Below are 13,870 nucleotides of genomic sequence, written 5' to 3' on the forward strand. Positions count from 1 at the left end.
ACCATTAAGAGAATAAAAAGATAAGTCACAAATGGAAGAAAATATTCCCAAATAATATAACCAATGAAGGACTTACGTTTTCTTATCAAATGATTTTATTTCTGAATAAACAAACCAATTCAAAAGCGGAGGGCAAAGAAACAAAAAAACAAATTGTCAAATTCAAAATTTGGACAAAGAAACAAAAAAAAGAAAATAAACAGATGGCAAAGAAGCACAAAAAAGATGTTCTACATCATCAGTCATTAGGGAAATGCAAATTAAAACCACATAAGAAACTATTATACACCTATTAGAATGGCTAAAGTTTAAGGGGGTAAAAAAGGAAACTAGAGAGGGAGACAAACCATGAGACTCCTAACTCTGGGAAATGAACAAAGGGTTGTGGAAGGGGAGGTGGGTGGGGGGGATGGGTAACTGGGTGGCGGGCACTGAGGAGGGCACTTGATGTGATGAGCACTGGGTGTTACACTCTATGTTGGCAAATCGAACTTCAATAAAAACAAAAAACAACAAGAAAAAAAAGCAAACTGACAATAAGTGCTAACAAGTTGAGCAACAGGAAGTCTCACACTCTGCTGGTGGGTGTTCAGCCACTTTGGAAAACAATTTGACAGTTTCTCATAAAATTAAACATTCATTTACATCCAATCCCAGCAATCCTACTCCCTAAGGTGTTTACCCAAATGAACTGAAAACCTACACTTACAGTCTGTGTGTGTAAGCTTATAGCAATTTTATTCATAATAACCCCAAAATGGAAATACTCCAAATGTCCCTCAACTGGGAAAGGGATAAACTGTGGTACATCCAAATGACAGAACACTACTCAGTAATAAAAGGGAACAAAAAAATGACATATGAAACAACATGAATAAATATCAAATGCAGTGGTGCCAAAAAGCCAGACCCAGAAGGCTACGTATCATATGCTTCCATTTACATGATATTCTTACAAAGGCAAAACTTTAGAGACAAAAAACAAAACAACAACAGATCTAAAGGTTGCCAGAGGCTAGGAGTGAAAGGGAATGACTGACTACAAAGAACATGGAGGACATGTGCAGATGATAGGACTATTCTACCTCTTAACTGAAGTTGTGGTGACATCACTATATACATTTGTCACAAGTGTAGATGCCAAAAAGGGTGAATTTTACTGTATGTAAATTACAACTTAATAAGAAGAAAAAAGTACTTGGTGATTCAAAGAGTGTATAAAAGAGATTGATATAAATTGTTATGAAGGTATTTACCTTGCTTTTTTGTTAAGAAAAACTAAAATTATCCACTCATATAACAAATGTTTATTCAATGCAGACTATGAAGCAGTACCTATTAAATTATTTTATTACTAAAATGTTGACTCGGGTGGTAGCGATTTGTTCCTTCTGGGCCTATAACCAACCTCAAGATATATTTTTTACTCCATTGATTCTGGAGCATAACATGATTCCTATATTTAACCAGACAGTCTGGCCTAAGAGATATATGTGTAGATCAAAGAATAGCCCATGTTTACATTTACATGGAAAGCTTTTCTTAAAAAGCTATCACGGGGTGCCTGGGTGGCTCAGTCAGTTCAGGATCTGCCTTCAGCTCGAGTCATGATCCAGAGTCCTGACTCCGGCATCCAGTCCCATGTCAGGGCTCCCTGTTCAGCAAGAGAGTCTGCTTCTGCCTCTGCCTCTCATCCCACTCGTGCTCTCACTCTCTCATAAAGAAATAAAAACAAAAAAAATATTAAAGTGCTATTACAGACACTATCCCATAAAACACCATCCAAAATCCATTTTAGCTAAAAGTATCCTTTAACACATTTAAACATCTGGTTATAGCTGCAGAGCTAAATATGTAATCTATGAAATATTTGGCAAGCTAAGGTGATGTGTGTCCAAACATACACATTTTTGTTAATAGATAAAGAATTTGTTTACTAACCAGCATCACTATTAACTTTGCAAATACATTTTGTAGCAACTGAATCTTCTTCCCCCTCCCCATCAAAACGGATTTTAGGTTGCTATTTTAAAACACTGAAACACCAGTTAACCTTAAGTAACATTTAACTAAACATGAAATTCTTTAAAAGTCCATTATCTAGGGACGCCTGGGTGGCTCAGTGGTTGAGCACCTGCCTTCAGCTCAGGGCGTGATCCCAGTGTCCTGGGATCAAGTCCTGCATCAGACTCCCCAAAGGGAGCCTATTTCTCCCTCTGCCTATGTATTTGCCTCTCTCTGTGTGTCTCTCACGAATAAATAAAATCTTTTCAAAAAGTCCATTGTCCATATGTTTTCAGTGCTGCTATAATAGAGACTTCTAAACTGTTTTATCAGATATTTCCTATAAAATATACCTTATAATTATTTCCATATTATTTCCATAGACTTTTCTCTGTTAAAGTCTTAATCTGTAACAATATTTCTAACAACAACGTCTCAAAACTGTAAGAAGATGGCTCCATATTAAATTCACAGAACTCCAATAAATGAAATTCAAGCATTAAAAAAATGTGTATTTGTGTTACTCTACTGGAAAAAAGCATGTGAACTTTACCCTGATTTCCTCAGGAAATTCTATTCTTGGTCACATGCCATTTTCTAGTTAGTCTGTTATTCTTCAGATTTTATACACACACACAGCACAAACAAAAGTCATAAAGCCAGAGTTCCAGATAAAAGAGCCAGATGACTGGATGTGCCTGCCAAAGAACAAGCCATACTCACCTGTAGGGGGAGTGGAAGAAACAACAGGGGGAGTTGGAGAAGTGAAGCCATCAGCAAGGGTCTGGGCCCCCCCAGCAGCAGCGTCTGGGGCAGTGGAGGAAGGGACAGTAGCAGGAACAAGAGGGGCAGGGGCAGATGCAGAAGTAGCAGGAAGGGGAGGAGTACCAGCAGAGCCAGCGGGGGCTGAGGGGAAAGAGGAGTAAGAGGCGGCATTAATGAGGCAGACCCATTAGGCAGGATTAGAAAAAGCATTAGAGAACCTAATGTTAAATATTCAGCGCTTAACACTAACCAAAGAAAAGAAGAGAATAGGGAAAAAAATGAAGCTTATATTAAAGGATAATTAGGTTTGCAGCAAATAATTCAAAATGCTCAGGGCAATGTACAGATTTTTTAATTCATTAAAAACAGCATTCCGTTTTACCTGAAGGCCACTACTCTAAGAAAAGTAACTTTTCTACTGTATTGTACCTTTTATATTATAATTTTTAGCATAGTATTTTGTAAACAGTATACAAAACTAAACATAATACATTAGGAAACAGTATTCCATTTTGAAACACAAAAATCAGAAAATAAACATATTCTAGACAAAAACATTAGGTAAAAAAAATCAGAAAAATCTTTTTCATGATTTTAAAAATATTATTATAAAAAAATTATTATCTATTTGGTATAAGTAAATTAAATACAAAAAAGTCTATCCCTAGGTCTTTTGTGTCACACTTTTAAAACTAAAGTTCAACTTTGATGAATAAATAAATTAAATAAGCACATTTTTCTGTTTCAGAAAAAAAAAGGTAGCATTTCAGAGTATTAAGTTCCAAGAGTCCACTAAATTTAACTGCCAAAACTACTTTTAAATTTGTCCAGTCCTTTTTTTACCTATGTGATTCTCACACTGTGTCCAAATGCACGCAATGTCATAACGCTGGAGTTAAACATATAACTCATACCCAGGAGGTACCTGAAACCTCAAAGCACCAACTGAGCCACTGCACCAAAGACAAAGCCAAATAACAGAGGTATGTGAGCATAAATTCAGAAATCACTTGGTTAAAAATAACAAATGCATAAAGATTTCCCAACATTTATGGAGTCCTAAAGGAAAAAAAATCTTCATTATGAAGAAAGCCCATCATTATTAAATTGGAAATTGAATTCAAATTCAAAAAAGACAAGTAAAGATGAGGCACCATTCATGTTTTACCTGGAAAGACACTGGGAGGAGAGGGAGTAGGAACAGCAATGGGAACACCCACACTCCCACTTCCACTGTTCTCCCGACTGCTGCTCCGACTACTTGGGTGACTTCCTCCACTACTCCCACTGCTGCTAAAGAAATAAGAGCCACCAAAACATGAGTATTTATATAAGATACCACCAGTACTTCCCAAAATTTTCTGAAATGAATATAGCTAAACAAAGATTATTCAAAAGCCCTCCATTTCATGTATTAATTTCAGAGTAAAACAGGAAAAAAACATGAGTTCAAGAAATTCATTCTGACTACCTTTTAATAAGCATCTATTAAAGAAAGTGAAATTGAGAAAGAAGGAAAAATTCTGTAGAAATATAAGTGGTAAGTGACAGGACTCAACACACAAAAATAGTATTACTTTTACTGCCTGAAGAAACTTGTTTTATAATAAAAAACACAGTTTTCCTAAACAGGTTATTTGATTAATTTTATTTATGATATCTTGGTGTACCATTTCATATTAATGTTTTACCATGTATAGTTTTTCATCTGTAAAGTTCCACCAAAAAACAACTTGCAATTTCCCACATCTAATCCATAACTTTTTTCCCCACATCTGGTCCATAATTTTCTTTCAGGTCAACTACAACTATTAATTTTTTAGAGAAGTTTGTATTTTTAAGATGTCTGTTTTTTCTGGGTTTATTATTTTTTTTCCAACTTCCTGACCTCAAAGCTGCATCAGAACATGAGGAGAGAGAGGCAGAATCAGATGAGGTTTGGGAGAGTAGAGTGAGGAAAAGAACTTAGTGCTTGGAAAATGAGAGAGATTTAACTGAAGTAATCTGAACAAATTATGGTACTATGACCATCACATTTTGCACTGAGGTAGAGAAAATACCTGTAAGTTCGATTTCTTTGATTCACAGAAGCTGTCCTCACAGGGCTCTGCTGCGAGGGAGCCATATTACGGGTTGGGCTAGGTACGTAATCATTTGGTACCACTGGAGGACGCACTGGCTCCAGTGTGCGATAGGGGGAGTGCCGCCTACAAAAAGAAGAGCGTATGTATTGTGTGATTAGCAAATTTCGGCACAATAAATTCAAAGAGTTGCCAGTAGTGAAATACAATTTGTATTCAGAGATAGGAAAATGTTTTAACATAACCCAGCTACCAATTTCAGTTTTTCCTTAAGTATCGCTTCTCTGCTGTTAGGGTTTTGATGAGTATTGCTGTTCTTTCATCCCCAACCTCATTTCCCTGTACTAAGGCAATTTTGTTCACTCACTCTCAGAGAGTACAAAGATTCAATTCTCCCACCAAGTAAGCCAGTGTCTCCCAGACTCTTCCTTTGGGGGGTGGGGGGGAGAGATGAGTTCAAATTATTTTAGTACCATGTCAAAGTTTCCCAACTGCACTGCACGAATGCACTAATTATCTTCCTCACCCCTCTCTCCCTAACCAAAGATATTCAAAGATCAGATAAATAAATCCAGAATTTGGCTCCACAACCCCCCACAGTGATAATCAGTAGCAACTATAACAAGTCATCTTCCTTTCTATATAGTAAATACAAAGAAACTGAACTATATCCATACACAGAAATACGCAAGTTAGTCTCATCTCCTTCCATTCTCATCTCACTTCCTCCTTCAACTTTCACCTTGCTCTCTTTTACCTCTTATCCTCCTCAAATTCAACATTTAAAAGGGATATAAAAAGAAAAGACCACCTAAGTCTTTCTGCCTTATTTTTTTCGAACTGCAAAGTACAAAAAGGACTGGATTTTATTAATATATTTCCTTCTTCTCAAAATTTCCTTTTAAAAGGAGAGAGTGAGGAAAGAAAGGAAACAGGATAGGAAATAGGATGCACAATGGCACATTAGTGATTATTAAATTAGGTCTCATCCCTAAGTTTCTGAATTCTTTATGACAATGATAAATACTCAACTGACATGAAACTGACATTTTGCAGATAAGATTCTGATTTCTAAAAGAATAAAAATTGGAATCTCAAGATGTGAAAATTAAAAAGCTTTCTTTTCCTGAAATGATGTTGCTCCCTTACAAATTTCTCAATAATTCTCTCACCACAAAGTCCCAAGGTTCCTTTAAATACTGCTCTTCTGGGCTACTCAAGTTATGGTTCATTGATTTTGGAAGAGAGCACTTTGAATTGACCCTGTCCACTCTTCTACCTTCAAAATCTTGCATAAATGCATGTGTACATTAATAATTAAGAATAAGTAAAAGACACTGCATGAGATATTGGGTCCAAGGAAGAAAACAAAATGTCAGGAACTTAGATTTAAAATACTAAAAAGTTTAGGTATCTTAGAAATTATGTAAATATTTTTAAAAATTAGATAGGAAACTGATTAATTTCCAAACATTTGATTTCTAGACAATTTTTCCCAGACAATAAAAATGTTATGTTTCAAGCAAGAAAAAACCCTTTGCTGACTGAGAACAATACCATGAAGGCAATGATAAAAACAAAGTCAAAAATAAGGGGCAAAGGAAACAAAATATGATGGCTATGCAAAGCTTATGCAAAAAAGCCAGATTGTGACCATCAACTGGTTTGTGGTGTTCAGCAACTCTGGTCTCCAATGATCCTGCAGAACCCTTGCTAATACACAAGGGAAACAAATACTGGACTATGAATAAATCTTCAAATTTTTAGAGCAACACACAGTTTTATTTTCCTAGAGACGACAGTGGGTTACCTTGCTAACGTTCTTGACTTAAAATTTTAAAAATCTGTTAGGCAATGACAGAAACGTAGCCATTCCATAGGAGAGTAAATACTTCCTCTTGATCTCTCTACTCTTACATCTGCATAATTATACCCCATCATGTCATCAACATTCTCTCCTGAAGTTTAAACCTTATTTGATCTACTAGATGCTTTTCTCCCTAATGTAAGCAGAATTTGTTTTGTTTACCCCACATAAGATCATCCTATTCCTGGCTGGAACTCATTTTTATTCTTTTACTTCCCACTGTCCTAACTATAACTCCTCTTCCAACATTATCCTCTTTTATAATTTTTTTTTCTTTTTTTTTCTCTTTTTTAATTCTAATTCATCTTTGTCCTGTCCTGACCTCTGGTGCTTAATTAGGTTTTCTGTCATTTTCTTTCTCCTTTTTACCTTTTTTCTTTCTTTTTCTTTCTTTTCTTTTTTTTTTTTGGTGAGGGGGCCAAAACCAGCATTGTCAATTTAAAAAAATTTAAGCACACATCATAAAGCCAATGGTTGTCAAAGCATTTTGTCTTTGTCTTATACATTTTTTAAAAATCCAATGTGCAGTACAATGACTGAAAAGTTTGATAGAGAACAAATATTACCCCCCTTTTACAGATGAAAAAACTGGATTGCTAAGAGGCTGACTATGCAAGACAACAGAGCAGAAGCAGAGCTGGACCACAATTTTAGTCATCTGGCTTCTGGGACATATTATGTCCACCTGATCAAAATTTCCATGATAAAACTTTTTTTCATGTTAAAAACATTTCTTTAAGTAATCTCTACTCCCATTGTGGGGCTGGAACTCACAACCCTGAGATCAAGAGCTGCATGCTCTTCTGACTGCGCTAGCCAGGCACCGCAATAAACCAAATTTTTATACTATGATGCTATAGAAGAAAAATATTATAAACTTTTTCATTAATTGGCCATTTCTGCCAAAAGTCAAACCCATAACTCACTTCTGCTGTACTGAATTAAGCTCGGTATTCTCAGAACAACACAAGATACACAGATTTTGGTAATCTACACAGTGTTCTTCATAAGAGCAGTCTAAAAGCACAGTCAACTGTAATATGAAATACTCTAAATATTTTCTGAAATTAGAGTGCAATTTATAATAAACCATGAACTTAGGTTAGGATTTTACCTCAAATTTAAAATTGATTAGAAAAATAACTTTTAAACAAAATCTTTTTAAAGTATAAAAATGTTTCCCAGAAAAAGGAAAAGTTATACACAAAACAGTTAATCTTAGGAAGAAAATATTGTTTCAAATATTTAAAAATGGTTTAAATATACGTAGTGTTTAATTTTCAACAACACTACAAGAAATGGTTTTCAATTATTACTTAGTTACATACTTACCCAAGTGTCCCTTTCCCTGACATAGGGGGACTGGGGGGTTTCTGAGTTGGAGGTGTTGTACGCGGCAGCCCACCCATCTTCATATTCTGGGTACTCACCTAAAAAAATTTTGAGGAACAATCAACTTGTATGTAGTAAAACAAAATGCCACTTGTGGGAAATAATGTTATACTATTTATTAACAAAGGAGGGGAAGGTTTAAGTAGGAAAAAAAAATTAGAGGCCATGCATTTCATATGCAATTTCTACTCCACTATTATTCTACAGTTGTACTCAAAGGACTCTTCCTAACACAGATTTTCAAATGATTTTAAACTTATATGCAAAGACTGTATTTGCCATTAGGCCATCACACCAACAGATCACTGGTCAGACTATTTGATACTATATTTAATTGAAATTCAAAAGGATAACTACAAGAACTTTAGTTTTAATAAAGAGAAATTCAATTAAAACAATAATGCCTTTAGGGACGCCTGGATGGCTCAGTGGTTGAGCCTTGGGCTCAGGGTGTGGTCCCAGAGTCCAGGATCCAGTCCCACAATGGGCTGCCTCATAGCCTGCTTCTCCCTCTGCTATGTCTCTGCCTCTCTGTGTCTCTCATGAATAAATAAAATCTTTAAAAAATAATAAAAATAAAAATAAAATAATAATGCCTTTAAACAATTCCTTGTTTTTGAGATAGCAAGTAGATCATAAAAAGTATGTTGCCCAACAAAATATGTAGTACAGTTTTGATTCATTGTAACTACAGAATATAAAAGGTTGAATTGTATGATATATCAGAAAAATTTTCAGTTTTTAAAATAGTTATCAGCCTTACAATTCAGATTTCTTTACTGTTCTCTTAACTGTTCTCTTATGAAGGAATCACCTACCTTCATAAACTGCCAGATGTTAAGTCACGTTCCTAAACATCTGAACTAGAGAGTTAGGGCTGAGGTATCCCATTCAACTATGAGCAATACAGGGGACACACTGGCGATGTCCTAGTTCTACTGGGAATTAGACCCACTCAGGCCCAAAACAATGATTATGGGAAAGATGTAACAGAGTCCTAAATCAGACCTGGGCCAGGACTTCTCACTAAATGCAAGGGTAAGGAAAGTACATAATCTGGAAACAACTGATGGAAACGCCTAAGAAGTATATAAGCACTTATACAGAAAGCCCTAGAAATCTGGATGTCTTAAAGAGGTAAGAGAAGTCATTCACAAATATAGTTCAAATGTAATCTCAAATTGAGATTACTAATGGGTTAGAGTAAATGCTCATCATATAGATTCACGCCTGACCCTATTTTAAGCCCCTTTGTTCTGGATTGCCAAACACTTCAAAAAAAAAAAAAAAAGAATCTTAACTTTTCTACTGTCTGGAGTAGTCAAATTATACTTATAAAATTAAACTGCAAGTCATTACACCATTGAAATGAGTACATTTATAATTATAATTTCAAAATGTAAATTTTAAGAAAACATATCATAATTGTATACAGAGTGTTGAGGCTGCCAAAATTAAATGTGGCTTAAATGAAAACTTTAAAGCTCCTAAAATACTACTTGTTATCTGAACAGGCAAGAAATAATATATCAAGAAACAAACTCTTCAAATGAATAGTCCAGTGAACAAGTTGTGTGTGATGTTAAAACAATCTTTAAAGACAAATGATACCTTTGAGATGTCAATATTTTAAAAATGAAACATTTATCTATAATCGTTTTATTGTTACTTTTAAACAATAAGTACAAAACAAACCAGTTATTAAGTAAGAATAAAGATTAACTTATCCTTGTTCTCCCCCTCATTAATAAGTAGAGGGTACGCTAATTATACATTAAAATGAAAATGCCAGAAAGAGTTTTGAAAAAAAAAATCAATCCACATTTGGGGAAAATTTTAGAAGTAATATGACAAATAACCAGTAGCTTTTCAAACTGTAAATCTTCATTTATGATACCAGAAGATTTTTTATAGTAGTAACCAAAGTCCTTTAAGCTCAACCTTAAACAACATAAAACCCAAAGTTACTTTAAGTGACGAGGGAGAAGTAGGTGAGCCAACACTAAAACTACATCAATTTGCTAGAAACAGGAAGGAAAAGGAGCAGGGACAGAAAAAGTAAAACAGAATTTTATTCTATACATGGAATAGCTAAAATATTTGAAAACAGCTTTTGAACTCTGATTCAAGGTTTTGATATCTAAGGTGTTTTTATTTAAATTGCAGTATCTTCTAGAAATCTTTTAATCTGTTAAAAAATATAAACAATCTATAAATTAAAATCTGACACACGTTTCCATAAACAAAACTTGATACATTTTATGAGCTGTGGGATCAAATAATCGTATCTGCTTGGATAACTGGGTTTGGATAAGTAACTTAAATCACTTAGGAAACCAAAGAGACCATATAGAATGTCCAAAAAATCTATAATTTTTATACATCACTGATACTGTGCCCTTCTATTAAGCTAAAAGAGTTTTTCAGTATATCTTCAAGGTGGTTTTCCTTTGTAAAAAATGCTTCTATGCTAGTAAAACAATGAATATGCGATGCAGACCATAAATATTAGGGGGCACCTGGGTGACACAATCAGTTGAGCTATCCACTCCTGGTTTCGGCTCAGGGCATGATCTGTCAGGGTCGTAAGATTGAGCCCCACATGGGGCTCTGCACTCAGTGGGGAGTGTGCTTCCCTCCCTTTCTCTCTCTCTCTCCATCTGCCCCTCCGCCTGCTTGTGTGCATGCTCTCTAAAAATCTTAAAAAAAAAAAAAAAGTATATAAGTACTGTCATCTAATATGAGGAAAAGGGGAAAGAACAGAACAGGAATAACTGCCAAATAAAACAATTTGCTGGGCAGCACTGGTGGCGCAGCAGTTTAGCACCGCCTTCAGCCTGGGGTGTGATCCTGGAGACCTGGGATCGAGTCCCACATTGGGCTCCCTGCATGGAGCCTGCTTCTCCCTCTGCCTGTGTCTCTGCCCCTCTTTCTCTCTGTCTCTATGAATAAATAAAAAATCTTTAAAAAAATTCATTTAAAAAAATAAAACAATTTGTTTATCATATGTAGAATCTGTATTATAATTAGAGTTTAATTATATTTGATTTATATATGGCATATAAACATATAGTTAATGGTCCTGGACCATGAGTGGGATTATGGTCCAGTACTATGAGTATAATGCTCATTATACTTTTCAAAGTTTTGGGAATCAGAATGAAGCTTTGCTGGTTAATTGCAACAATCATTCAATTATGTGGGTATTTTTTGAAAATCATCACTGAGAACTAAGTAAAGCAGGTATTAGGTATAAGGAGAAACAGTAGGAAACATCCCCCTATCCTTTTTTTCCTGCTTAAAAAGAAACTACCAAAGCAGAAGAAATATTTCATTTAAGTGATTAAGCTCACAATACTTTGCCAGTGGTCTGTGACTAAGGAATGCTGATCTCTACAACTAGCAACAAGCATCAGGCCCATTCTTATGCTTTAATATTTTTTTCTACAGTGCTCCTACCTTTCTTGCTCTATACTTTTTTGGTACATTCCATACTTCCTTGAACTTTGATATATCATAATATAATGTTCATTACCAACCTCAGTGCTTTCCAGTACCCTGTGAACTTCAGTATTGTTTATAAAGCTGGCTAGCCACATATCTCCAGTTCACAGAGGACATCACTTCTGTTACGGAGAAATCTCCCACTGACAGATGACCAGCTAGGATAGAATAGTGGCAGACACATTCTAAAATGATATCTGTGGTATATCCTTCATTTATCAACCACTTATCACCTACCAGACTACTAGGTAAAAAGTTAAAGGAATATGAAAATTAAGGGAGACATTTGGATGGGGGAGGAGAGATAAAATGGAACACAAAGGCCTAGAAAATGATTCCTCTGCTTTTAAGGAACTTGTAATATTTTGGAATAAATAAGCCTCCTATGTTTTAGGCAAAACAGAATACCTACAAATGATATAGAAATCTCCAAAAAAATATCAATATGACAGGGAAAAACTACAAAAAGTTTCAGAGAAAAATCTAAGCTGGACTGTTGCTTTATTTTTTTTTTAATTTTTATTTATTTATGATAGTCACACAGAGAGAGAGAGAGAGAGAGAGAGAGGCAGAGACACAGGCAGAGGGAGAAGCAGGCTCCATGCAGGGAGCCCGACGTGGGATTCGATCCTGGGTCTCCAGGATCGCGCCCTGGGCCAAAGGCAGGCGCCAAACCGCTGCGCCACCCAGGGATCCCTGGACTGTTGCTTTAAAAAAAAAGCAGGATTTAAATATACAAAGAGAAGGGTAGTAGTAGTATGGATAGCCTGTATCTGGCTATGGAATAGTGAGGGGGAGCAGAAGCCGTGGTCAAGCACCTCTGGGCCTTCATTCACTGTCCAGTATTGTTCCTCACTAGTCCCATCCAATGCATAATTCTTTGGCTTCCTGGAGATCTCTATCCCTCCCTTCAGAAAATATATATTCCGACTGCAATGACCAGGGCTAAGAGGAAAAGGACCAGGAGATCCTTTGAGGGAAATCAAAGCTGAAATCAGGGGTTTGAGTATGAATTCAGAAGAGGTAAAATTTTTGTAAGAGCAAGACAAAAAGCCTAAGGTACTAAGAGTCCTAAAGTAATCCAAAAACAGACATAAGGGAATAAAAGAGTAGGAATAATGGGAAAGAGAAACAGGTAAAGAAAGGAGGACAAGAAAAGAGGAATAAAGATGGGCAGATTTCTGCTTGATCCTGAAAATACTTTCTGACAACCAGCCTTTGCCAAAATAGAATTGGCGGCTCAGATTGGAACTAAAAGGCAAAAACAGATGGGTCCCAAAGGTTGCTGTGATTATGGAGCTTTCCTTCCAAATGACGAGTCAGATAAATGCTCAAGAGTGAACCCTCAGCTGCACTTTAGAGCTGGAAATGTGAGACACAATTCATCATCCTCCTGCAGGGAATGACAAACACTTGTTAAGGAACACACTCAAGTGAAAAACTAAAGCTATTTTTTACACAGGGATAAGTTAAGTGAGATCTCAAGCAAAATTTTCAGAAGTGTTCTATTCTTAATGTGTTGGTTGTAAAACAAATCCATAACCCCTCCTCATTAATTATTTAGAATTTGCTTGCACAGCATGTCCAACTGCAATAAATACTACACTAACAGATTAGGAGTCCTTACTGCTTTTGTTTAAACTAATATATTAATTTTAAAAGTACTGAAGTTTAGCTTCATTAGTGACAACTTCACTGCTTCAAAAGAAAAAAAAAAACATTTCAAATACATTAGTAATGGGGTCCTAAAATTCTTTTTACTATTAAAAAAAAAGTGGGACGTGATGTAATGAGCATTGGATATTATATAAGACTGATGTATCAATGACCTCTACCTCTGAAACCAGTAATACATTATATGTTAATCAAATTTAAATTAAAATTTTTAAATAAAATAAAGAGTGGGAAAAGGGTATCCCAGTTCAAGGTAAATTCTACTTTTATATGGCCTCAGGTATACACTAAAACACTTCCATTATGGCATTCCACCCTTCAGCTTTTTATTCTTATGCCTTTTGTTGTAAAAATATCACCATATTATTTTCAATGGTCTTACGAATTAAACTCTACAACTTGTGGGCAGCCTGGGTGGCTCAGTGGTTTAGCGCAGTCTTCGGCCTGGGGTGTGATCCTGGAGACCCAGGATTGAGTCCCGTGTCAGGCTCCCTGCATGGAGCCTGCTTTTCCCTCTGCCTGTGTCTCTGCCTGTGTGTGTGTCTCTCATGAATGAATGAATAAAATCTTTAAAAAAAAAAAA

General features: G+C 35.7%; 1 protein-coding gene across 50 annotated transcripts in view; it reads right to left on the reverse strand.

Annotated features, from left to right (window-relative positions):
- The window catches only part of ABI2 (abl interactor 2), a 119,593-nt gene that overhangs the window by 30,292 nt on the left and 75,431 nt on the right, over positions 1 to 13,870 (reverse strand). For 13 of the 50 annotated variants that reach the window (XM_077885156.1, XM_077885157.1, XM_077885151.1 and 10 more), the window contains 4 exons: positions 8,050 to 8,147; positions 4,830 to 4,976; positions 3,938 to 4,062; positions 2,728 to 2,910 (listed from right to left, as the gene is read on the reverse strand). In XM_077885156.1, the coding sequence (XP_077741282.1) occupies positions 2,728 to 2,910; positions 3,938 to 4,062; positions 4,830 to 4,976; positions 8,050 to 8,147 (553 nt within the window). The remainder of the gene's footprint in view (positions 1 to 2,727; positions 2,911 to 3,937; positions 4,063 to 4,829; positions 4,977 to 8,049; positions 8,148 to 13,870) is intronic. The other 37 variants (XM_077885168.1, XM_077885180.1, XM_077885170.1 and 34 more) reach the window with 7 other exon arrangements.

This window comes from Canis aureus, chromosome 36 (genome assembly GCF_053574225.1).
Source record: "Canis aureus isolate CA01 chromosome 36, VMU_Caureus_v.1.0, whole genome shotgun sequence".
Taxonomy (NCBI): Eukaryota; Metazoa; Chordata; class Mammalia; order Carnivora; family Canidae; genus Canis; species Canis aureus.